We start from the raw sequence: 24,201 nt of genomic DNA on the forward strand, positions 1-24,201 counted from the left end.
TCTGCTTCGCCGTTGAAGGTTCAGTGTGATCGTCAGACATTTTATTGCTTACTTTTATAAATACTTAAACTACATTAATATACTTTTACTTCATTGAGTAAAGTATACTCGAGAGTGTAGTAAAGGGCCTGAATAACAAGACTTGCCTCCGTCCCGTCCAGATCAACCTGTCCTCCATCCTTCCAGAGACTCTGTCTGTGTTGGGATCCTTCCTGAGGAAGAACCAGCGAGCCCTGAAGCTCGCCACGCTGGCGTGCCTGACCGCGCTGGTCACGCATCACGCCGCCAGCATCAAACCTGCGGCCCTGGAGCCCGTTCTGAGTGAGCTCCCTGCTCTGGTGGACGAGAGCGACATGCACGTATCACAGGTCTGAGAGTTTCAAGTGTCCATGTCTCTGTTCAGGTCTCTGTCTCCTCCTCTAGTCTAACATGTCTCTGTTCAGGTCTGTGTCTCCTCCTTTAGTCTAACATGTCTCTGTTCAGGTCTCTGTCTCCTCCTCTAGTCTAACATGTCTCTGTTCAGGTCTGTGTCTCCTCCTTTAGTCTAACATGTCTCTGTTCAGGTCTCTGTCTCCTCCGCTAGTCTAACATGTCTCTGTTCAGGTCTCTGTCTCCTCCGCTAGTCTAACATGTCTCTGTTCAGGTCTCTGTCTCCTCCGCTAGTCTAACATGTCTCTGTTCAGGTCTCTGTCTCCTCCTCTAGTCTAACATGTCTCTGTTCAGGTCTCTGTCTCCTCCTCTAGTCTAACATGTCTCTGTTCAGGTCTCTGTCTCCTCCGCTAGTCTAACATGTCTCTGTTCAGGTCTCTGTCTCCTCCGCTAGTCTAACATGTCTCTGTTCAGGTCTCTGTCTCCTCCGCTAGTCTAACATGTCTCTGTTCAGGTCTCTGTCTCCTCCGCAGTGGCGGCGCCAGAGTATTTTTTCTGGTTCAACTACGGTGGGGCTAACTCATACGGCGGTGGGGCTCAAATCAATGCCAGAATTTCAATGTGAATATATAACAACACCCAGTGGCGCTGCCAGTACCCACTGTGCATACTTTTTTTGAAGGTGAAAAAAAAAATTGATGGTGCTGAACCGGGGCCAGATTGGAAGATTCAGCAGGCTAGATATTTAAATTATGCAAATCAGCGGGTGACACCAAACAACGTCTGCCCAAGCAAGTCAGAGCTTTCTTTCTCTCACACAGTGACCTGGAGAGACGCAGCCGCATTTGAGAGGACGATTGCGCGCGTGTGCGCAATTACGCATAGTGTGTTGGCCCCTCTCCACTACACAATACAGCTCGGCTCTAGTCTCGTCACCTCTCTGCTGCTGAGCACTGTGGGCCGAGCCGATGCATGTCTCTCTCCCCGGGCCGGGAGAGTTATCATACCGTACTGTGCGTGTGTGTCCAAGCGTGTGTGTGCGTGCGTGGAGTGCTCACAAGCGTGCATTTGTGTTTAGGGCGGGGATGGAGGGCACAAAATAATATTTGCACCGGGGCCTATCACCATGATATACACTACTGATTTCACTGATACTGAAAACATTAGATTTTGTCTTAAAAAGTATTTTTCCTTTTGTTGTTGTATTTGCCGTTTCTGTGCGTACATTGAAATTGAATCCTGGCGGCGGCGCTGACAACACCCTCCCACAGCTATAATCACGCACACAGTGAGAGAGAGAGACAGAGACAGCGAAACGTGAATAGTTCCGTTAACAGCCGGGACCCGAGTGGTCATCTTCCCCTGCAGGTGTCAACGGTGCGTCCGTAGTTTTATCCAACACGCCCGCCACCGCCATCTGTTGTTCCGTCCGACGACGTTTAAAAACAAATGTATCCATGATAAATTTGACCAGCTTACTAACGTTAAATTAACGTGAGTGACTATAAGCCGCTAACGCTAACTGCTAGAGCTAGGTAGCTTACAAACTAGTAGCCTACTGTCTCTGTGTCGAGCATACACTAAAAGCGGGCTCACATGAGTGACGTTGACGTATGGACAGTACAGTCTGTTAATGAACCCAGATCAGTGACAGTTGTCATTGCAGCTGCCTGAATGCCGTTACGACGTGACGTGGTGGTGCTGTTGCACTTTTCTTGGTTATTTTGTTGTTTTTTTCTTGGTGGTTTTATGGTAGGGCTAATTGTAGGGCTAACACAATTCTTGATGGGGCTATAGCCCAACCAAGCCCCACCCTGGCGCCACCACTGCTCCTCCGCTAGTCTAACATGTCTCTGTTCAGGTCTCTGTCTCCTCCTCTAGTCCAACATGTCTCTGTTCAGGTCTCTGTCTCCTCCTCTAGTCTAACATGTCTCTGTTCAGGTCTCTGTCTCCTCCTCTAGTCCAACATGTCCATGTTTCTGTTCAGGACTGAGTCTCCTCCTCTAGTCTAACATGTCTCTGTTCAGGTCTCTGTCTCCTTGCTGACCTGCATGTCCAAAGCCTGCTCCTCCTCCCTGGCTAAGATCAGCTCCTCCGTTCTGCCGGGAGTCTTCAGACTGGTCCACTCTCCATTGCTGCAGGGTGGAGCGCTGGCCGCCATACTGGACTTCCTCCGGGCTCTGGTGCTGTCCAGAACCAGTAACCTGGGCTACAGGTGGGAGAGTCCATTGATGGGAACAATGATTTGTTGAGGACACAAATCACAAGTCACTAGAAACGAGTCACTAGAAAGCTGTTTCTAGTGACACGTTTCTATGACCCGTTTCTATGACACGTTTCTAGTGACACGTTTCTAGTGACACGTTTCTATTGACAGGTTTCTATGACACGTTTCTATGACACGTTTCTAGTGACACGTTTCTATGATACATTTCTAGTGACGGGTTTCTAGTGACGGGTTTCTAGTGACACGTTTCTAGTGACGGGTTTCTAGTGACAGGTTTCTATGACACGTTTCTATGACACGTTTCTAGTGACACGTTTCTAGTGACACGTTTCTAGTGACGGGTTTCTAGTGACGGGTTTCTAGAGACGGGTTTCTAGTGACAGGTTTCTATGACACGTTTCTAGTGACACGTTTCTAGTGACGGGTTTCTAGTGACACGTTTCTAGTGACGGGTTTCTAGTGACAGGTTTCTATGACACGTTTCTATGACACGTTTCTAGTGACACGTTTCTAGTGACGGGTTTCTAGTGACACGTTTCTAGTGACGGGTTTCTAGTGACAGGTTTCTATGACACGTTTCTATGACACGTTTCTAGTGACATGTTTCTAGTGACACGTTTCTAGTGACACGTTTCTATGACACGTTTCTATGACACGTTTCTAGTGACACGTTTCTATGACACGTTTCTAGTGACATTTTCTATGACACGTTTCTATGACACGTTTCTAGTGACATGTTTCTATGACACGTTTCTAGTGACACGTTTCTAGTGACACGTTTCTATGATAAGTTTCTAGTGACATGTTTCTAGTGACACGTTTCTATGATACGTTTCTAATGACACGTTTCTAGTGACGGGTTTCTAGTGACAGGTTTCTATGATACGTTTCTAGTGACACGTTTCTATGATACGTTTCTAGTGACGGGTTTCTAGTGACACGTTTCTAGTGACGGGTTTCTAGTGACAGGTTTCTATGACACGTTTCTAGTGACACGTTTCTAGTGACATGTTTCTAGTGACGGGTTTCTAGAGACGGGTTTCTAGTGACAGGTTTCTATGACACGTTTCTAGTGACGGGTTTCTAGTGACAGGTTTCTATGACACGTTTCTATGACACGTTTCTAGTGACACGTTTCTAGTGACAGGTTTCTAGTGACAGGTTTCTATGACACGTTTCCTTGACACGTTTCTAGTGACACGTTTCTAGTGACGGGTTTCTAGTGACAGGTTTCTATGACACGTTTCTATGACACGTTTCTAGTGACGGGTTTCTAGTGACGGGTTTCTAGTGACACGTTTCTAGTGACGGGTTTCTAGTGACAGGTTTCTATGACACGTTTCTATGACACGTTTCTAGTGACATGTTTCTAGTGACATGTTTCTAGTGACACGTTTCTAGTGACGGGTTTCTAGTGACACGTTTCTAGTGACGGGTTTCTAGTGACAGGTTTCTATGACACGTTTCTATGACACGTTTCTAGTGACGGGTTTCTAGTGACAGGTTTCTATGACACGTTTCTAGTGACGGGTTTCTAGTGACATGTTTCTAGTGACGGGTTTCTAGAGACGGGTTTCTAGTGACAGGTTTCTATGACACGTTTCTAGTGACACGTTTCTAGTGACGGGTTTCTAGTGACAGGTTTCTATGACACGTTTCTATGACACGTTTCTATGACACGTTTCTAGTGACACGTTTCTAGTGACGTGTTTCTAGTGACAGGTTTCTATGACACGTTTCTATGACACGTTTCTAGTGACGGGTTTCTAGTGACACGTTTCTAGTGACGGGTTTCTAGTGACAGGTTTCTATGACACGTTTCTATGACACGTTTCTAGTGACATGTTTCTAGTGACACGTTTCTAGTGACGGGTTTCTAGTGACACGTTTCTAGTGACGGGTTTCTAGTGACAGGTTTCTATGACACGTTTCTAGTGACGGGTTTCTAGTGACAGGTTTCTATGACACGTTTCTAGTGACGGGTTTCTAGTGACATGTTTCTAGTGACGGGTTTCTAGAGACGGGTTTCTAGTGACAGGTTTCTATGACACGTTTCTAGTGACACGTTTCTAGTGACGGGTTTCTAGAGACGGGTTTCTAGTGACAGGTTTCTATGACACGTTTCTATGACACGTTTCTAGTAACACGTTTCTAGTGACACGTTTCTAGTGACAGGTTTCTAGTGACAGGTTTCTATGACACGTTTCTATGACACGTTTCTAGTGACGGGTTTCTAGTGACGGGTTTCTAGTGACACGTTTCTAGTGACGGGTTTCTAGTGACAGGTTTCTATGACACGTTTCTATGACACGTTTCTAGTGACACGTTTCTAGTGACACGTTTCTAGTGACGGGTTTCTAGTGACGGGTTTCTAGAGACGGGTTTCTAGTGACAGGTTTCTATGACACGTTTCTAGTGACACGTTTCTAGTGACGGGTTTCTAGTGACACGTTTCTAGTGACGGGTTTCTAGTGACAGGTTTCTATGACACGTTTCTATGACACGTTTCTAGTGACATGTTTCTAGTGACACGTTTCTAGTGACACGTTTCTATGACACGTTTCTATGACACGTTTCTAGTGACACGTTTCTATGACACGTTTCTAGTGACATTTTCTATGACACGTTTCTATGACACGTTTCTAGTGACATGTTTCTATGACACGTTTCTAGTGACACGTTTCTAGTGACACGTTTCTATGATAAGTTTCTAGTGACATGTTTCTAGTGACACGTTTCTATGATACGTTTCTAATGACACGTTTCTAGTGACGGGTTTCTAGTGACAGGTTTCTATGATACGTTTCTAGTGACACGTTTCTATGATACGTTTCTAGTGACGGGTTTCTAGTGACACGTTTCTAGTGACGGGTTTCTAGTGACAGGTTTCTATGACACGTTTCTAGTGACACGTTTCTAGTGACATGTTTCTAGTGACGGGTTTCTAGAGACGGGTTTCTAGTGACAGGTTTCTATGACACGTTTCTAGTGACGGGTTTCTAGTGACAGGTTTCTATGACACGTTTCTATGACACGTTTCTAGTGACACGTTTCTAGTGACAGGTTTCTAGTGACAGGTTTCTATGACACGTTTCCTTGACACGTTTCTAGTGACACGTTTCTAGTGACGGGTTTCTAGTGACAGGTTTCTATGACACGTTTCTATGACACGTTTCTAGTGACGGGTTTCTAGTGACGGGTTTCTAGTGACACGTTTCTAGTGACGGGTTTCTAGTGACAGGTTTCTATGACACGTTTCTATGACACGTTTCTAGTGACGGGTTTCTAGTGACGGGTTTCTAGTGACACGTTTCTAGTGACGGGTTTCTAGTGACAGGTTTCTATGACACGTTTCTATGACACGTTTCTAGTGACACGTTTCTAGTGACACGTTTCTAGTGACGGGTTTCTAGTGACGGGTTTCTAGAGACGGGTTTCTAGTGACAGGTTTCTATGACACGTTTCTAGTGACACGTTTCTAGTGACGGGTTTCTAGTGACACGTTTCTAGTGACGGGTTTCTAGTGACAGGTTTCTATGACACGTTTCTATGACACGTTTCTAGTGACATGTTTCTAGTGACACGTTTCTAGTGACACGTTTCTATGACACGTTTCTATGACACGTTTCTAGTGACACGTTTCTATGACACGTTTCTAGTGACATTTTCTATGACACGTTTCTATGACACGTTTCTAGTGACATGTTTCTATGACACGTTTCTAGTGACACGTTTCTAGTGACACGTTTCTATGATAAGTTTCTAGTGACATGTTTCTAGTGACACGTTTCTATGATACGTTTCTAATGACACGTTTCTAGTGACGGGTTTCTAGTGACAGGTTTCTATGATACGTTTCTAGTGACACGTTTCTATGATACGTTTCTAGTGACGGGTTTCTAGTGACACGTTTCTAGTGACGGGTTTCTAGTGACAGGTTTCTATGACACGTTTCTAGTGACACGTTTCTAGTGACATGTTTCTAGTGACGGGTTTCTAGAGACGGGTTTCTAGTGACAGGTTTCTATGACACGTTTCTAGTGACGGGTTTCTAGTGACAGGTTTCTATGACAGGTTTCTATGACACGTTTCTATGACACGTTTCTAGTGACACGTTTCTAGTGACAGGTTTCTAGTGACAGGTTTCTATGACACGTTTCCTTGACACGTTTCTAGTGACACGTTTCTAGTGACGGGTTTCTAGTGACAGGTTTCTATGACACGTTTCTATGACACGTTTCTAGTGACGGGTTTCTAGTGACGGGTTTCTAGTGACACGTTTCTAGTGACGGGTTTCTAGTGACAGGTTTCTATGACACGTTTCTATGACACGTTTCTAGTGACATGTTTCTAGTGACATGTTTCTAGTGACACGTTTCTAGTGACGGGTTTCTAGTGACACGTTTCTAGTGACGGGTTTCTAGTGACAGGTTTCTATGACACGTTTCTATGACACGTTTCTAGTGACGGGTTTCTAGTGACAGGTTTCTATGACACGTTTCTAGTGACGGGTTTCTAGTGACATGTTTCTAGTGACGGGTTTCTAGAGACGGGTTTCTAGTGACAGGTTTCTATGACACGTTTCTAGTGACACGTTTCTAGTGACGGGTTTCTAGTGACAGGTTTCTATGACACGTTTCTATGACACGTTTCTATGACACGTTTCTAGTGACACGTTTCTAGTGACGTGTTTCTAGTGACAGGTTTCTATGACACGTTTCTATGACACGTTTCTAGTGACGGGTTTCTAGTGACACGTTTCTAGTGACGGGTTTCTAGTGACAGGTTTCTATGACACGTTTCTATGACACGTTTCTAGTGACATGTTTCTAGTGACACGTTTCTAGTGACGGGTTTCTAGTGACACGTTTCTAGTGACGGGTTTCTAGTGACAGGTTTCTATGACACGTTTCTATGACACGTTTCTAGTGACGGGTTTCTAGTGACAGGTTTCTATGACACGTTTCTAGTGACGGGTTTCTAGTGACATGTTTCTAGTGACGGGTTTCTAGAGACGGGTTTCTAGTGACAGGTTTCTATGACACGTTTCTAGTGACACGTTTCTAGTGACGGGTTTCTAGAGACGGGTTTCTAGTGACAGGTTTCTATGACACGTTTCTATGACACGTTTCTAGTAACACGTTTCTAGTGACACGTTTCTAGTGACAGGTTTCTAGTGACAGGTTTCTATGACACGTTTCTATGACACGTTTCTAGTGACGGGTTTCTAGTGACGGGTTTCTAGTGACACGTTTCCAGTGACGGGTTTCTAGTGACAGGTTTCTATGACACGTTTCTAGTGACACGTTTCTAGTGACGGGTTTCTAGTGACAGGTTTCTATGACACGTTTCTATGACACGTTTCTAGTGACACGTTTCTAGTGACGGGTTTCTAGTGACACGTTTCTAGTGACGGGTTTCTAGTGACAGGTTTCTATGACACGTTTCTATGACACGTTTCTAGTGACATGTTTCTAGTGACACGTTTCTAGTGACACGTTTCTATGACACGTTTCTATGACACGTTTCTAGTGACACGTTTCTATGACACGTTTCTAGTGACATTTTCTATGACACGTTTCTATGACACGTTTCTAGTGACATGTTTCTATGACACGTTTCTAGTGACACGTTTCTAGTGACACGTTTCTATGATAAGTTTCTAGTGACATGTTTCTAGTGACACGTTTCTATGATACGTTTCTAATGACACGTTTCTAGTGACGGGTTTCTAGTGACAGGTTTCTATGATACGTTTCTAGTGACACGTTTCTATGATACGTTTCTAGTGACGGGTTTCTAGTGACACGTTTCTAGTGACGGGTTTCTAGTGACAGGTTTCTATGACACGTTTCTAGTGACACGTTTCTAGTGACATGTTTCTAGTGACGGGTTTCTAGAGACGGGTTTCTAGTGACAGGTTTCTATGACACGTTTCTAGTGACGGGTTTCTAGTGACAGGTTTCTATGACACGTTTCTATGACACGTTTCTAGTGACACGTTTCTAGTGACAGGTTTCTAGTGACAGGTTTCTATGACACGTTTCCTTGACACGTTTCTAGTGACACGTTTCTAGTGACGGGTTTCTAGTGACAGGTTTCTATGACACGTTTCTATGACACGTTTCTAGTGACGGGTTTCTAGTGACGGGTTTCTAGTGACACGTTTCTAGTGACGGGTTTCTAGTGACAGGTTTCTATGACACGTTTCTATGACACGTTTCTAGTGACATGTTTCTAGTGACATGTTTCTAGTGACACGTTTCTAGTGACGGGTTTCTAGTGACACGTTTCTAGTGACGGGTTTCTAGTGACAGGTTTCTATGACACGTTTCTATGACACGTTTCTAGTGACGGGTTTCTAGTGACAGGTTTCTATGACACGTTTCTAGTGACGGGTTTCTAGTGACATGTTTCTAGTGACGGGTTTCTAGAGACGGGTTTCTAGTGACAGGTTTCTATGACACGTTTCTAGTGACACGTTTCTAGTGACGGGTTTCTAGTGACAGGTTTCTATGACACGTTTCTATGACACGTTTCTATGACACGTTTCTAGTGACACGTTTCTAGTGACGTGTTTCTAGTGACAGGTTTCTATGACACGTTTCTATGACACGTTTCTAGTGACGGGTTTCTAGTGACACGTTTCTAGTGACGGGTTTCTAGTGACAGGTTTCTATGACACGTTTCTATGACACGTTTCTAGTGACATGTTTCTAGTGACACGTTTCTAGTGACGGGTTTCTAGTGACACGTTTCTAGTGACGGGTTTCTAGTGACAGGTTTCTATGACACGTTTCTATGACACGTTTCTAGTGACGGGTTTCTAGTGACAGGTTTCTATGACACGTTTCTAGTGACGGGTTTCTAGTGACATGTTTCTAGTGACGGGTTTCTAGAGACGGGTTTCTAGTGACAGGTTTCTATGACACGTTTCTAGTGACACGTTTCTAGTGACGGGTTTCTAGAGACGGGTTTCTAGTGACAGGTTTCTATGACACGTTTCTATGACACGTTTCTAGTAACACGTTTCTAGTGACACGTTTCTAGTGACAGGTTTCTAGTGACAGGTTTCTATGACACGTTTCTATGACACGTTTCTAGTGACGGGTTTCTAGTGACGGGTTTCTAGTGACACGTTTCTAGTGACGGGTTTCTAGTGACAGGTTTCTATGACACGTTTCTATGACACGTTTCTAGTGACACGTTTCTAGTGACACGTTTCTAGTGACGGGTTTCTAGTGACGGGTTTCTAGAGACGGGTTTCTAGTGACAGGTTTCTATGACACGTTTCTAGTGACACGTTTCTAGTGACGGGTTTCTAGTGACACGTTTCTAGTGACGGGTTTCTAGTGACAGGTTTCTATGACACGTTTCTATGACACGTTTCTAGTGACATGTTTCTAGTGACACGTTTCTAGTGACACGTTTCTATGACACGTTTCTATGACACGTTTCTAGTGACACGTTTCTATGACACGTTTCTAGTGACATTTTCTATGACACGTTTCTATGACACGTTTCTAGTGACATGTTTCTATGACACGTTTCTAGTGACACGTTTCTAGTGACACGTTTCTATGATAAGTTTCTAGTGACATGTTTCTAGTGACGGGTTTCTAGAGACGGGTTTCTAGTGACAGGTTTCTATGACACGTTTCTAGTGACACGTTTCTAGTGACGGGTTTCTAGTGACAGGTTTCTATGACACGTTTCTATGACACGTTTCTATGACACGTTTCTAGTGACACGTTTCTAGTGACGTGTTTCTAGTGACAGGTTTCTATGACACGTTTCTATGACACGTTTCTAGTGACGGGTTTCTAGTGACACGTTTCTAGTGACGGGTTTCTAGTGACAGGTTTCTATGACACGTTTCTATGACACGTTTCTAGTGACATGTTTCTAGTGACACGTTTCTAGTGACGGGTTTCTAGTGACACGTTTCTAGTGACGGGTTTCTAGTGACAGGTTTCTATGACACGTTTCTATGACACGTTTCTAGTGACGGGTTTCTAGTGACAGGTTTCTATGACACGTTTCTAGTGACGGGTTTCTAGTGACATGTTTCTAGTGACGGGTTTCTAGAGACGGGTTTCTAGTGACAGGTTTCTATGACACGTTTCTAGTGACACGTTTCTAGTGACGGGTTTCTAGAGACGGGTTTCTAGTGACAGGTTTCTATGACACGTTTCTATGACACGTTTCTAGTAACACGTTTCTAGTGACACGTTTCTAGTGACAGGTTTCTAGTGACAGGTTTCTATGACACGTTTCTATGACACGTTTCTAGTGACGGGTTTCTAGTGACGGGTTTCTAGTGACACGTTTCCAGTGACGGGTTTCTAGTGACAGGTTTCTATGACACGTTTCTAGTGACACGTTTCTAGTGACGGGTTTCTAGTGACAGGTTTCTATGACACGTTTCTATGACACGTTTCTAGTGACACGTTTCTAGTGACGGGTTTCTAGTGACACGTTTCTAGTGACGGGTTTCTAGTGACAGGTTTCTATGACACGTTTCTATGACACGTTTCTAGTGACATGTTTCTAGTGACACGTTTCTAGTGACACGTTTCTATGACACGTTTCTATGACACGTTTCTAGTGACACGTTTCTATGACACGTTTCTAGTGACATTTTCTATGACACGTTTCTATGACACGTTTCTAGTGACATGTTTCTATGACACGTTTCTAGTGACACGTTTCTAGTGACACGTTTCTATGATAAGTTTCTAGTGACATGTTTCTAGTGACACGTTTCTATGATACGTTTCTAATGACACGTTTCTAGTGACGGGTTTCTAGTGACAGGTTTCTATGATACGTTTCTAGTGACACGTTTCTATGATACGTTTCTAGTGACGGGTTTCTAGTGACACGTTTCTAGTGACGGGTTTCTAGTGACAGGTTTCTATGACACGTTTCTAGTGACACGTTTCTAGTGACATGTTTCTAGTGACGGGTTTCTAGAGACGGGTTTCTAGTGACAGGTTTCTATGACACGTTTCTAGTGACGGGTTTCTAGTGACAGGTTTCTAGTGACAGGTTTCTATGACACGTTTCCTTGACACGTTTCTAGTGACACGTTTCTAGTGACGGGTTTCTAGTGACAGGTTTCTATGACACGTTTCTATGACACGTTTCTAGTGACGGGTTTCTAGTGACGGGTTTCTAGTGACACGTTTCTAGTGACGGGTTTCTAGTGACAGGTTTCTATGACACGTTTCTATGACACGTTTCTAGTGACATGTTTCTAGTGACATGTTTCTAGTGACACGTTTCTAGTGACGGGTTTCTAGTGACACGTTTCTAGTGACGGGTTTCTAGTGACAGGTTTCTATGACACGTTTCTATGACACGTTTCTAGTGACGGGTTTCTAGTGACAGGTTTCTATGACACGTTTCTAGTGACGGGTTTCTAGTGACATGTTTCTAGTGACGGGTTTCTAGAGACGGGTTTCTAGTGACAGGTTTCTATGACACGTTTCTAGTGACACGTTTCTAGTGACGGGTTTCTAGTGACAGGTTTCTATGACACTTTTCTATGACACGTTTCTATGACACGTTTCTAGTGACACGTTTCTAGTGACGTGTTTCTAGTGACAGGTTTCTATGACACGTTTCTATGACACGTTTCTAGTGACGGGTTTCTAGTGACACGTTTCTAGTGACGGGTTTCTAGTGACAGGTTTCTATGACACGTTTCTATGACACGTTTCTAGTGACATGTTTCTAGTGACACGTTTCTAGTGACGGGTTTCTAGTGACACGTTTCTAGTGACGGGTTTCTAGTGACAGGTTTCTATGACACGTTTCTATGACACGTTTCTAGTGACGGGTTTCTAGTGACAGGTTTCTATGACACGTTTCTAGTGACGGGTTTCTAGTGACATGTTTCTAGTGACGGGTTTCTAGAGACGGGTTTCTAGTGACAGGTTTCTATGACACGTTTCTAGTGACACGTTTCTAGTGACGGGTTTCTAGAGACGGGTTTCTAGTGACAGGTTTCTATGACACGTTTCTATGACACGTTTCTAGTAACACGTTTCTAGTGACACGTTTCTAGTGACAGGTTTCTAGTGACAGGTTTCTATGACACGTTTCTATGACACGTTTCTAGTGACGGGTTTCTAGTGACGGGTTTCTAGTGACACGTTTCTAGTGACGGGTTTCTAGTGACAGGTTTCTATGACACGTTTCTATGACACGTTTCTAGTGACACGTTTCTAGTGACACGTTTCTAGTGACGGGTTTCTAGTGACGGGTTTCTAGAGACGGGTTTCTAGTGACAGGTTTCTATGACACGTTTCTAGTGACACGTTTCTAGTGACGGGTTTCTAGTGACACGTTTCTAGTGACGGGTTTCTAGTGACAGGTTTCTATGACACGTTTCTATGACACGTTTCTAGTGACATGTTTCTAGTGACACGTTTCTAGTGACACGTTTCTATGACACGTTTCTATGACACGTTTCTAGTGACACGTTTCTATGACACGTTTCTAGTGACATTTTCTATGACACGTTTCTATGACACGTTTCTAGTGACATGTTTCTATGACACGTTTCTAGTGACACGTTTCTAGTGACACGTTTCTATGATAAGTTTCTAGTGACATGTTTCTAGTGACACGTTTCTATGATACGTTTCTAATGACACGTTTCTAGTGACGGGTTTCTAGTGACAGGTTTCTATGATACGTTTCTAGTGACACGTTTCTATGATACGTTTCTAGTGACGGGTTTCTAGTGACACGTTTCTAGTGACGGGTTTCTAGTGACAGGTTTCTATGACACGTTTCTAGTGACACGTTTCTAGTGACATGTTTCTAGTGACGGGTTTCTAGAGACGGGTTTCTAGTGACAGGTTTCTATGACACGTTTCTAGTGACGGGTTTCTAGTGACAGGTTTCTATGACACGTTTCTATGACACGTTTCTAGTGACACGTTTCTAGTGACAGGTTTCTAGTGACAGGTTTCTATGACACGTTTCCTTGACACGTTTCTAGTGACACGTTTCTAGTGACGGGTTTCTAGTGACAGGTTTCTATGACACGTTTCTATGACACGTTTCTAGTGACGGGTTTCTAGTGACGGGTTTCTAGTGACACGTTTCTAGTGACGGGTTTCTAGTGACAGGTTTCTATGACACGTTTCTATGACACGTTTCTAGTGACATGTTTCTAGTGACATGTTTCTAGTGACACGTTTCTAGTGACGGGTTTCTAGTGACACGTTTCTAGTGACGGGTTTCTAGTGACAGGTTTCTATGACACGTTTCTATGACACGTTTCTAGTGACGGGTTTCTAGTGACAGGTTTCTATGACACGTTTCTAGTGACGGGTTTCTAGTGACATGTTTCTAGTGACGGGTTTCTAGAGACGGGTTTCTAGTGACAGGTTTCTATGACACGTTTCTAGTGACACGTTTCTAGTGACGGGTTTCTAGTGACAGGTTTCTATGACACGTTTCTATGACACGTTTCTATGACACGTTTCTATGACACGTTTCTAGTGACACGTTTCTAGTGACGTGTTTCTAGTGACAGGTTTCTATGACACGTTTCTATGACACGTTTCTAGTGACGGGTTTCTAGTGACACGTTTCTAGTGACGGGTTTCTAGTGACAGGTTTCTATGACACGTTTCTATGACACGTTTCTAGTGACATGTTTCTAGTGACACGTTTCTAGTGACGGGTTTCTAGTGACACGTTTCTAGTGACGGGTTTCTAGTGACAGGTTTCTATGACACGTTTCTATGACACGTTTCTAGTGACGGGTTTCTAGTGACAGGTTTCTATGACACGTTTCTAGTGACGGGTTTCTAGTGACATGTTTCTAGTGACGGGTTTCTAGAGACGGGTTTCTAGTGACAGGTTTCTATGACACGTTTCTAGTGACACGTTTCTAGTGACGGGTTTCTAGAGACGGGTTTCTAGTGACAGGTTTCTATGACACGTTTCTATGACACGTTTCTAGTAACACGTTTCTAGTGACACGTTTCTAGTGACAGGTTTCTAGTGACAGGTTTCTATGACACGTTTCTATGACACGTTTCTAGTGACGGGTTTCTAGTGACGGGTTTCTAGTGACACGTTTCCAGTGACGGGTTTCTAGTGACAGGTTTCTATGACACGTTTCTAGTGACACGTTTCTAGTGACGGGTTTCTAGTGACAGGTTTCTATGACACGTTTCTATGACACGTTTCTAGTGACATGTTTCTAGTGACACGTTTCTAGTGACACGTTTCTATGACACGTTTCTATGACACGTTTCTAGTGACACGTTTCTATGACACGTTTCTAGTGACATTTTCTATGACACGTTTCTATGACATGTTTCTAGTGACATGTTTCTATGACACGTTTCTAGTGACACGTTTCTATGATACGTTTCTAGTGACACGTTTCTAGTGACACGTTTCTATGACACGTTTCTATGATACGTTTCTAGTGACGGGTTTCTAGTGACACGTTTCTAGTGACACGTTTCTAGTGACACGTTTCTAGTGACACGTTTCTATGATACGTTTCTAGTGACGGGTTTCTATGACACGTTTCTAGTGACACGTTTCTATGATACGTTTCTAGTGACGGGTTTCTAGTGACGGGTTTCTAGTGACGGGTTTCTAGTGACACGTTTCTAGTGACGGGTTTCTAGTGACGGGTTTCTAATGACAGGTTTCTATGACACGTTTCTAGTGACATGTTTCTAGTGACATGTTTCTAGTGACATGTTTCTAGTGACGGGTTTCTAGAGACGGGTTTCTAGTGACAGGTTTCTATGACACGTTTCTAGTGACACGTTTCTAGTGACGGGTTTCTAGTGACGGGTTTCTAGTGACACGTTTCTAGTGACACGTTTCTAGTGACGGGTTTCTAGTGACACGTTTCTAGTGACCGGTTTCTAGTGACGGGTTTCTAGTGACAGGTTTCTATGACACGTTTCTATGACACGTTTCTAGTGACGGGTTTCTAGTGACGGGTTTCTAGTGACACGTTTCTAGTGACACGTTTCTAGTGACGGGTTTCTAGTGACACGTTTCTAGTGACCGGTTTCTAGTGACGGGTTTCTAGTGACAGGTTTCTATGACACGTTTCTATGACACGTTTCTAGTGACGGGTTTCTAGTGACAGGTTTCTATGACACGTTTCTATGACACGTTTCTAGTGACGGGTTTCTAGTGACAGGTTTCTATGACACGTTTCTATGACACGTTTCTAGTGACGGGTTTCTAGTGACATGTTTCTAGTGACGGGTTTCTAGTGACATGTTTCTAGTGACGGGTTTCTAGAGACGGGTTTCTAGTGACAGGTTTCTATGACACGTTTCTATGACACGTTTCTAGTAACAAGTTTCTTGCTCCTCTCCTCTTCCTCCTTTACTCCTCTCCGCTCCTGCTCTCACCCTACCCCTCCTCTACTCCTCCTCCTCCTCCTCCCAGTCAGTTGCTGAAGTCTCTCACAGATCCGTTCCACAGCTCCCAGTCCACCATCATCCACAGACAGTCGTACCAGTCTGTAGCTCGCTGTGTGGCTGCTCTGTCCTCCTCCTGTCCCTCAGAAACACCGGCCACTGTGGCTGGACTCCTGCAGGAGGTGAGTGGGAGTTTGGACACAGACGATGGGCAACATTACCTGGATCACTTTCACTGTATGCCTCCTCTTTTGTCTCTAACCTCCTCCTCCGCTCGTTTCCCCTCTTGTCTCTAACCTCCTCCTCCACTCGTTTCCCCTCTTGTCTCTAACCTCCTCCTCCTCTCGTCTCCTTTCTTGTCTCTAACCTCCTCCTCCTCTCGTCTCCTCTCTTGTCTCTAACCTCCTCCTCCTAACGTCTCCTATCTTGTCTCTAACCTCCTCCTCCTCTCGTCTCCTCTCCTCAGGTGAGGAATCCTGGTTCTCCAGAGTCTGCTCGAGTCCTGTCTCTGTTGTGTCTGGGGGAGGTGGGGAGGAGCGGTAGCCTTGGAGCCAGTAAGGAGGTGCAGGGAGTCATCCTGGAGGCCATCTCCTCCACCAATGAGGAGGTGAGACATAGACAACTCCCACACTGCAAATATTCATTATTTAAAATAGTGAAATAAATGGTTGAAAAAACAATATGATGATCATGAACTATGAACTATTCCTGGAGCTTTTGACGGGAAATAAGAGTTATGTCGTGTTCACACCAAACGCAAAATTTTTTTTCGCCTCGCACAAGTTCGATGGAGCTTTCCTCCACATAGACACCAACCAGGTTTCATCCATCATGGCTGAAATCACCAATATTGCTGCTCCGTCCTGTCTGACTGATAACATCATCCAGAGGTCTTGGTGGATTTCACAGTCTAAATCACAGCTCACTCAGTTGATTTATTCACACTTCATGTGTGTTGTTGTGGGTTTGCTGAAAGAACTGATACATCATCACATCAATCACAAAAGATCTAAAAAAGTATATAATTTCTCATAATATTAAATATTTATTAAATTAATTTCATGGGTCAAATGAAAAGATTTACATCACCTAAAAGTAAATTAGTGAATTGAGAGGGCGTAACATCTCATTGACAAACAGAGTTTGTGGTTTCAGTTGAAGACGGCGGCGTCCTGCGCTTTAGGCAGCATGGCGGTCGGCAGCCTCCACGACTACCTGCCCTTCCTGCTGAAGGAGATCTCCTGCCAGCCGAGGAGACAATACCTGCTGCTGCACTCCCTCAAAGAGGTCATCAGGTTTGTATTTCTCTTCCCTGCTCCTCTTCTCCTCACATCTTTCTGCATTTTAGCCGCACCAGAGAGCGTCATGTTATCATAGTTAAAACGTGTGTTTGGTACCAGGATGTAACACATAGAACTTCTTCTTCTTCTTTGACTCCTCCTCCTCCTCCTCCAGTGCCTGTCCAGCCTCCAGTCTCTCCCCCCACGTGGAGTCTATCTGGACTTTGCTGATCCAGAACTGTGAGTGTCAGGAGGAGGGAACCAGGAACCTGGTGGCTGAATGTCTGGGGAAGCTGACCTTCATCAATGCCGGCCAGCTGTTACCACGACTGAGACAGCAGCTTAGAGCTGGTACGAGGTTTGAAGAGGGAAACGCATGTGTGTGTGCGTGTGTGTTTGATGGATTCACTGAGTGAGATATTAATGACATCATTCGTTCATTCTTCTGTCCGAAAAAACGGATATATAAAGTGGTGGAGGAAGTATTCACAGACTCTTCTACAGTAAATACCAGGCTGTAAAAATACTCTGTTACACTAAAGGTGTGTGCTGCAGCTTTTACTGATTTTCAATTCACAATGACATTGTGGCTACTGAACAGATACATAAATATGATTTATCATTTGAAATACTTATTTAATTCCAGTTGAAACAACTTAAAGGGCCCTAGTTTCGTGGTGCAGCGCAGGGTGGCAAGTTTCGACCCGCGCAGCCTTGCGCACGGTCAGTTTGGCAGTTTGGTGGATCGCCTGCGCCAAGATGGGTGTGGCGGCGCAGCAGGGGGAGGCGTCACAGATTCAGCTTGGTGCAGCGGAAGTTTCGTGGCAAAAAGCCTTGCCGAGACTTCGCCGAAAGCCCGCCAGCTCCAACCTGGTCTACTCTCGGCGCAAGGCGCAAATAAAGTCCATTCATTCAAGGCGAATCACAGCTGGCGGAGTGGAAGTTTGGCTGACGGCGCGCAGTGCGCACACGTCACCGAGACCTCACAGGCAGGTTTCCACAGTTCCAGGCACATTTAAATGCAATAAATAATCACAACAAACACTATTTAATGCAACTAATTGAATCAACACGTGAATTTATATCTATATAGATTGTCCCGTCACGCGTAACGGAAACTCAGCCTCTCGGACCAAAACATCTCCCTCTCTCTCTCCTGTTTTTTATAATATGGGCATTGTTATTATTATGATACGCACGCACAGCGCGTGATGCGCGTGGTGGGAGCGGCGGCGCTGCTTCTGTCATCGGGTTGTCAAATGACGGAACTTGCACTGAACCTCCCCTAACGCATTAAAGGAGAGGAGAGGAGCTCATTTGATTGGTGAAGATCTGAATCGGCTGTATTAATCCCAGTCCACGCCTCGTCTCCTCCTCGTCTCCCACTCACGCCTTCTTCTCCTCCCTCTTTCCCACTTGCACGGGTGGGCGAGACGGGAGGCGTGCCTGCGCGAGCCTGCGCGGTGCACGAAACTTGCAAAGTCCAGGCGGACACACCCCGTCGGCGAGTGCTGACTACGCCTAGTCTACGAAACTAGGGCCCATAGTGTCAGTTTTAAAGCATCCCGGCACGCATACCACAATCACTTCAGACATTGCTTTTCTAGTTTATTTCATGGTCTTTTCTTCCTCTGTGCCTTTAATCTGAGTCTAATTAGTTTTTTTGTGATTATTAATGTTTTGATGAAATAATTAGTGTTCCAGTGTTCATTTTCCTACCCAGAGACTACAGGCATTAATTAAATAAATACAAATATAATTAACAATGAAACAACACCTTGATAAAAACTCTTAACATTTAACAGGTATAGTCATCAGTATCGGCCTGAATCTACTAGAAATACTGGTCACATGATCCTTAACGCTGCCGGTTCTCTACTTCAATAACATTTAAATGAAGCCTTCCATCCGTGTAACACTGTGTTTTTGTGATGATGCTCATATTCCTCTCATTTCTAACAATAAAAGAGTAAATGAAATGTCTTCCGGTCCCAGGCTCTCCTCTGGCTCGCAGCACCGTGGTGACGGCGATCAAGTTCACTATTGTTGACCAACCTGCTCCCATAGACTCACTGCTGAAAGACTGCATCGGTACAGAGACACTCCTTACTTTCACTTCTACTGTTTTGACAGTTTTTTAACATAATATTTTGAGGCACGTTGGGCATCATGTTCTATGAAAGGTGCTATACCAAATAAACATCGTTTTATTGTTAAAGTTGAACCCAGACCTGGTTCTAAAGGATGGATCTACATGTGCTGAAAGGCATATGTTATGAAAGTGAATAAAATGAATCTAGAGATTTCATGGCATTAAATAACAATAAAAAATTTACATAAGAGTAAATGTTTTCCCAAATCAAATTGTATTCCACTTTTGTTCATTATAGTAATTGATTTAATACTTGACTCCTTTCTTTACTTGTATCCAGATAATAAAGTACATCCATGATTACGAGTTTGGCATTTCACAGTTTATAGTTTGTCTGTATGCCCTCTCGTTTTCGGAGAATAATAATAAAAACGACTACGCACGTCCTTTGCGTGCGTAGTCAGACGGCTTCAGAAAAGGCTTCTTTTTTTTAAGATGCACCTCAAATCTAGACCAGGTTCTGTCCTGGCCTCAGCCCAGCCAACCAGATCCACTCCCTTCAGACATTCAACTTTCTATTAAAACAACGACCTCTGTGTCTGACAGGCGACTTCCTGAAGACCCTGCAGGACGAGGACATCAACGTGCGCCGTGTCTCTCTGGTGATGTTCAACTCTGCAGCTCACAACAAACCATCTCTGATCCGGGGTCTCCTAGCAACGGTGCTGCCTCACCTCTACAAGGAGACCCAGATCAGGAAGGACCTCATCAGAGAAGTGGGTCGGCTGGTTTGGGAAGCTGGAAATCGTTCTGAAGCTCATCCCTTGATGGTTGTGTGTGTGTGTTTCCTGCAGGTGGAGATGGGTCCGTTCAAACACACCGTGGATGACGGGCTGGATGTCCGTAAAGCAGCGTTCGAGTGTATGTACACTCTGCTGGACAGCTGCCTGGAGGGGCTGAATGTCCTGCACTTCCTGGACCATGTGGAGGAAGGACTAAAAGACCACTACGACATCAGGGTGGGTGCAGAACACTGGAGAAAAGCATATTTCATTCTAGGAGGAAACTTACATGGAATTTGCAGCCATAAGCACTATGTGAATGGTGTAATGATAAAACATTAAAGTCCCAGTCGGTAAGTCCGGCAGATCGAGGGCACTCTGTCAGATTTTGAATGTTTCCAACTCTCACGCTCCTCCCCCACGACCACCGAGCTCCTTCCCCTCGACTTCGTGCCCTTTGAAATCCCTTAGATCACGGCACCTTTGAAACGTGGGTCTATATGTTGACTCTGGTTTTATCACGGGCCCCGTCGCAATCTTTCTTTTTTTCCTTCTTTTCCACCAGTGTTTTCTTTTCCTTGGTTGTTTTGGACCTCCTCGTTTCGGGTTTTAACCGAGGAATTGTTGCAACTTCCAAACAATTCAACGCAACGCGTGTGCCTGTGATATTGGACCGAGCCTGAGGGGGGAGGGGCTCTGTGTGTGCACGAACACAGCCCTGCGTGCTGATTGGACAGGATGATCCGGGCGCTGTCGATCTTTGCAAAACAAATAAAAGGGGCGTGTTTTTTTTTTTCTAAAACCGGATGATTTATGTTGTTGTATTGGAGCATAGTGTGAATCAGTGAATATGATCTAAAAAATGTTGCCGACTGGGGCTTTAAACATAAGTAAAGATGTAAATATATGCATGTGAGTTAAGACCACAAAGAAGTAGGAATTTGCTAGAATGACCGTCTCACAGTTGTATCCCTCCGCCAACCAGCAAACTTTCATTTTCTGCCATGTCTGTAAAATGTCATCACTTCATCATTTCATCCTATTAGACATTTCTGGGAAATTGCCATGATTAACATATGAATTCTTGAGTAATGGCCAAAAACATGTTTGGTGAGAACACAGTGACCTTGACATTTGACCTAATTAAACACCAAATTCAAATTTGTTCAAATTAAAGCCCAACACAAAGTTTTACATTGAAAACTATTAATATTTCTAATATTCTGTTCACCGTCCAGGTTGGACACCGGACGAGACAAAGTTGCTTCCTGCTTATAAGTCTGGGCACTAATTGGCTCCTACACACTGTGTGTGAGTGTGTGTGTGTGTGTGTGTGTGTGTGTGTGTGTGTGTGTAGATGCTAACGTTCCTGATGCTAGCCAGACTGGCCTCTCTGTGTCCTGCAGCTGTTCTCCAACGACTGGACCGACTGATAGAGCCACTGAAAGCTACCTGCACTGCCAAGGTACCAGCTCTCTTTATCATCATAATTAACTTTATTTATATCACACTTTCCTTAACAATGTTGCAAACTGCTTCACAGAAGAAAATAAAACCAAACAAGGCAGATAGAATGAGAATAAAGGGAAAAGACATGAGCACAAAGGAAGTAAATACCAGGAAATCAATCAGATCAAATAAATAGGAATAACAATTTTTTAAATCAAAACATACTTCAAATACTTCCAGAAGTGTGCATGTTCTTATTTTGCAGAGAGCAATTGACATTACAGGTCCAGCAGGCTTTTCGTATACCACTCATTAAATAAATAAAATGTCTTGTATAGTTTTTTATTTAGCTTTCTTTTAATGTGAAATAAATAGTTTATATAATACAAACTGTCCTTTGTTAACCATCTACAAATTCATCAGCTTAGATGAATAGTAATTATTGTACAGCTGCAGTTGCAGAGTCAGGAAAGAAAGAAAGAAACACTTGCTCATGAATATATAAAGGACCTATAGACATAGTAATGTGACCTAGACACATAAATAAAGTCAATGAACATAATGTATGTATATAAAAAATACACAGTATAGTAGTGTATATCTATTTTTGAGGTAGTAGTAGTATGTAGTATTGAGGTAGTAGTATCAGAATATACTGTACATAAGTACAGTTTGACAGTTATAATCTATTAAATGTGTATCTGGCGTTCTATGTCTGCTTCTAAAGCAGCTGTAGGCTAATTGCTCGTTTTGATCAGGGCTGTATAAATAACCTCTATTATTGTCATTATTATTATTATGACATCTAACGAGCCTATTGTAAACCGCATAGAGAGGCTAAGTCCCGCCCCTTCCTGTGGACCACCATGGGAACTTATTTATGAAAATATATGTAAGGTAGTCAACGGTAAGACTTTCTGGACTTGAAAAAGGATCTTTAAATTGGCAAACATCATATGTGTAACTCATGGTACAATTCAAACGGGATAAAACAAGTATATTTCCCTCCCCTTTGACTGTCGTACATATTTCTTCCTGAATAAGGCCCCGTGTGGTAGACAGGAACAGGCGGGACTTATCTATCTTTTATATATGTGGTTGATAGATAGAATGTTATCATAACTGATGAGCAGTGCGCAGTATTTATTGGATCAACACTGAATTCCTCCTGCAGGTGAAGGCTGGTTCTGTGAAGCAGGAGTTCGAGAAGCAGGAGGAGCTGCGGCGCTCAGCCATGCGCGCTGTCGCCGCCCTGCTGGCCGTGCCAGAGGTGGAGAGGAGCCCCAGCATGGCCGACTTCGCCAACCAGATCAGAACCAACGCTGACATGGCGTCCATCTACCAGAGCGTCCAGGGGGGGGAGGGAGGGGGCCCGGGGCCTGCAGAGAGCATGGATATGAGCTAGACATGGATGATGGTTGTATTAAACAGTGCTGTTCTAACGGCGTACACAATCACACCTCTATTGTGAGAACTTTTTAAGATGAATTCCCTCTCCGGCAAAAATACATTTAAGGTCCAGTGTGTAGCATTTAGAGGGATCTGTTAGCAATAATGTAATATAACATTCAATACTCAACAACGCCATGATGAGGAAGCGTTCATATTGTTGCCTAAAGGTCACTGTAGTTTGAGAGACTTATTCAGTTGGTTGTAATCTGCTGCCTCACCACTAGATGTCACTGAATCCTACACACTGCTGCTTTAACTTAAAGAGTAAACCCAAACCACTTTAGTCAGCTGAAAACCAGTGCATCTGGGTATCTAGGAGTGTTGTTGTTTGCTTGAGGTCCAAATCTTGACATTTATCTGCAAAATATTTAAATTCTGGGCTACACGGTGGTATAGTGGGTAGCACTGTCGCCTCCCGGGTTTGATTCCCAGTTCGTGTTTGGGTTCCTTCTGTGTGCAGTTTGCATGTTCTCGTGGGACCTGTCTGTCTCTACATGTCGGCCCTGTGATAGACTGGTTACCTGTCTGTCTCTACATGTCGGCCTGATATACTGGTTACCTGTCTGTCTCTACATGTCTCCCTGTGATAGACTGGTTACCTGTCTGTCTCTACATGTCTCCCTGTGATAGACTGGTTACCTGTCTGTCTCTACATGTCAGCCCTGTGATAGACTGGTTACCTGTCTGTCTCTACATGTCAGCCCTGTGATAGACTGGTTACCTGTCTGTCTCTACATGTCAGCCCTGTGATAGACTGGTTACCTGTCTGTCTCTACATGTCGGCCCTGTGATAGACTGGTTACCTGTCTGTCTCTACATGTCGGCCCGGTGATAGACTGGTTACCTGTCTGTCTCTACATGTCAGCCCTGTGATAGACTGGTTACCTGTCTGTCTCTACATGTCGGCCCTGTGATAGACTGGTTACCTGTCTGTCTCTACATGTCTCCCTGTGATAGACTGGTTACCTGTCTGTCTCTACATGTCGGCCCTGTGATAGACTGGTTACCTGTCTGTCTCTACATGTCAGCCCTGTGATAGACTGGTTACCTGTCTGTCTCTACATGTCGGCCCTGTGATAGACTGGTTACCTGTCTGTCTCTACATGTCGGCCCTGTGATAGACTGG

General features: G+C 44.0%; 1 protein-coding gene across 2 annotated transcripts in view; it reads left to right on the forward strand.

The window, feature by feature from the left end:
• Window positions 1–23,481, forward strand: part of cand2 (cullin-associated and neddylation-dissociated 2 (putative)) — a 31,532-nt gene extending 8,051 nt beyond the window's left edge. The window contains exons 13-24 of one of the 2 annotated variants that reach the window (XM_084024064.1): window positions 1–18; window positions 162–368; window positions 2,397–2,584; window positions 16,049–16,202; window positions 16,487–16,627; window positions 17,176–17,315; window positions 17,476–17,651; window positions 19,296–19,391; window positions 19,999–20,168; window positions 20,247–20,411; window positions 21,532–21,639; window positions 22,798–23,481. The exon at window positions 1–18 is cut by the window's left edge and continues 204 nt beyond it. In XM_084024064.1, coding sequence (XP_083880190.1) covers window positions 1–18; window positions 162–368; window positions 2,397–2,584; window positions 16,049–16,202; window positions 16,487–16,627; window positions 17,176–17,315; window positions 17,476–17,651; window positions 19,296–19,391; window positions 19,999–20,168; window positions 20,247–20,411; window positions 21,532–21,639; window positions 22,798–23,028 — 1,794 coding nt within the window. In that variant the 3' untranslated portion in view covers window positions 23,029–23,481. The remainder of the gene's footprint in view (window positions 19–161; window positions 369–2,396; window positions 2,585–16,048; window positions 16,203–16,486; window positions 16,628–17,175; window positions 17,316–17,475; window positions 17,652–19,295; window positions 19,392–19,998; window positions 20,169–20,246; window positions 20,412–21,531; window positions 21,640–22,797) is intronic. The other variant, XM_084024065.1, reaches the window with a different exon arrangement.
• The last annotated feature ends 720 nt before the right edge of the window (window positions 23,482–24,201 follow it).

The sequence above is a fragment of the Eutrigla gurnardus genome (assembly GCF_963514095.1).
Source record: "Eutrigla gurnardus genome assembly, chromosome: 2".
Taxonomy (NCBI): domain Eukaryota; kingdom Metazoa; phylum Chordata; class Actinopteri; order Perciformes; family Triglidae; genus Eutrigla; species Eutrigla gurnardus.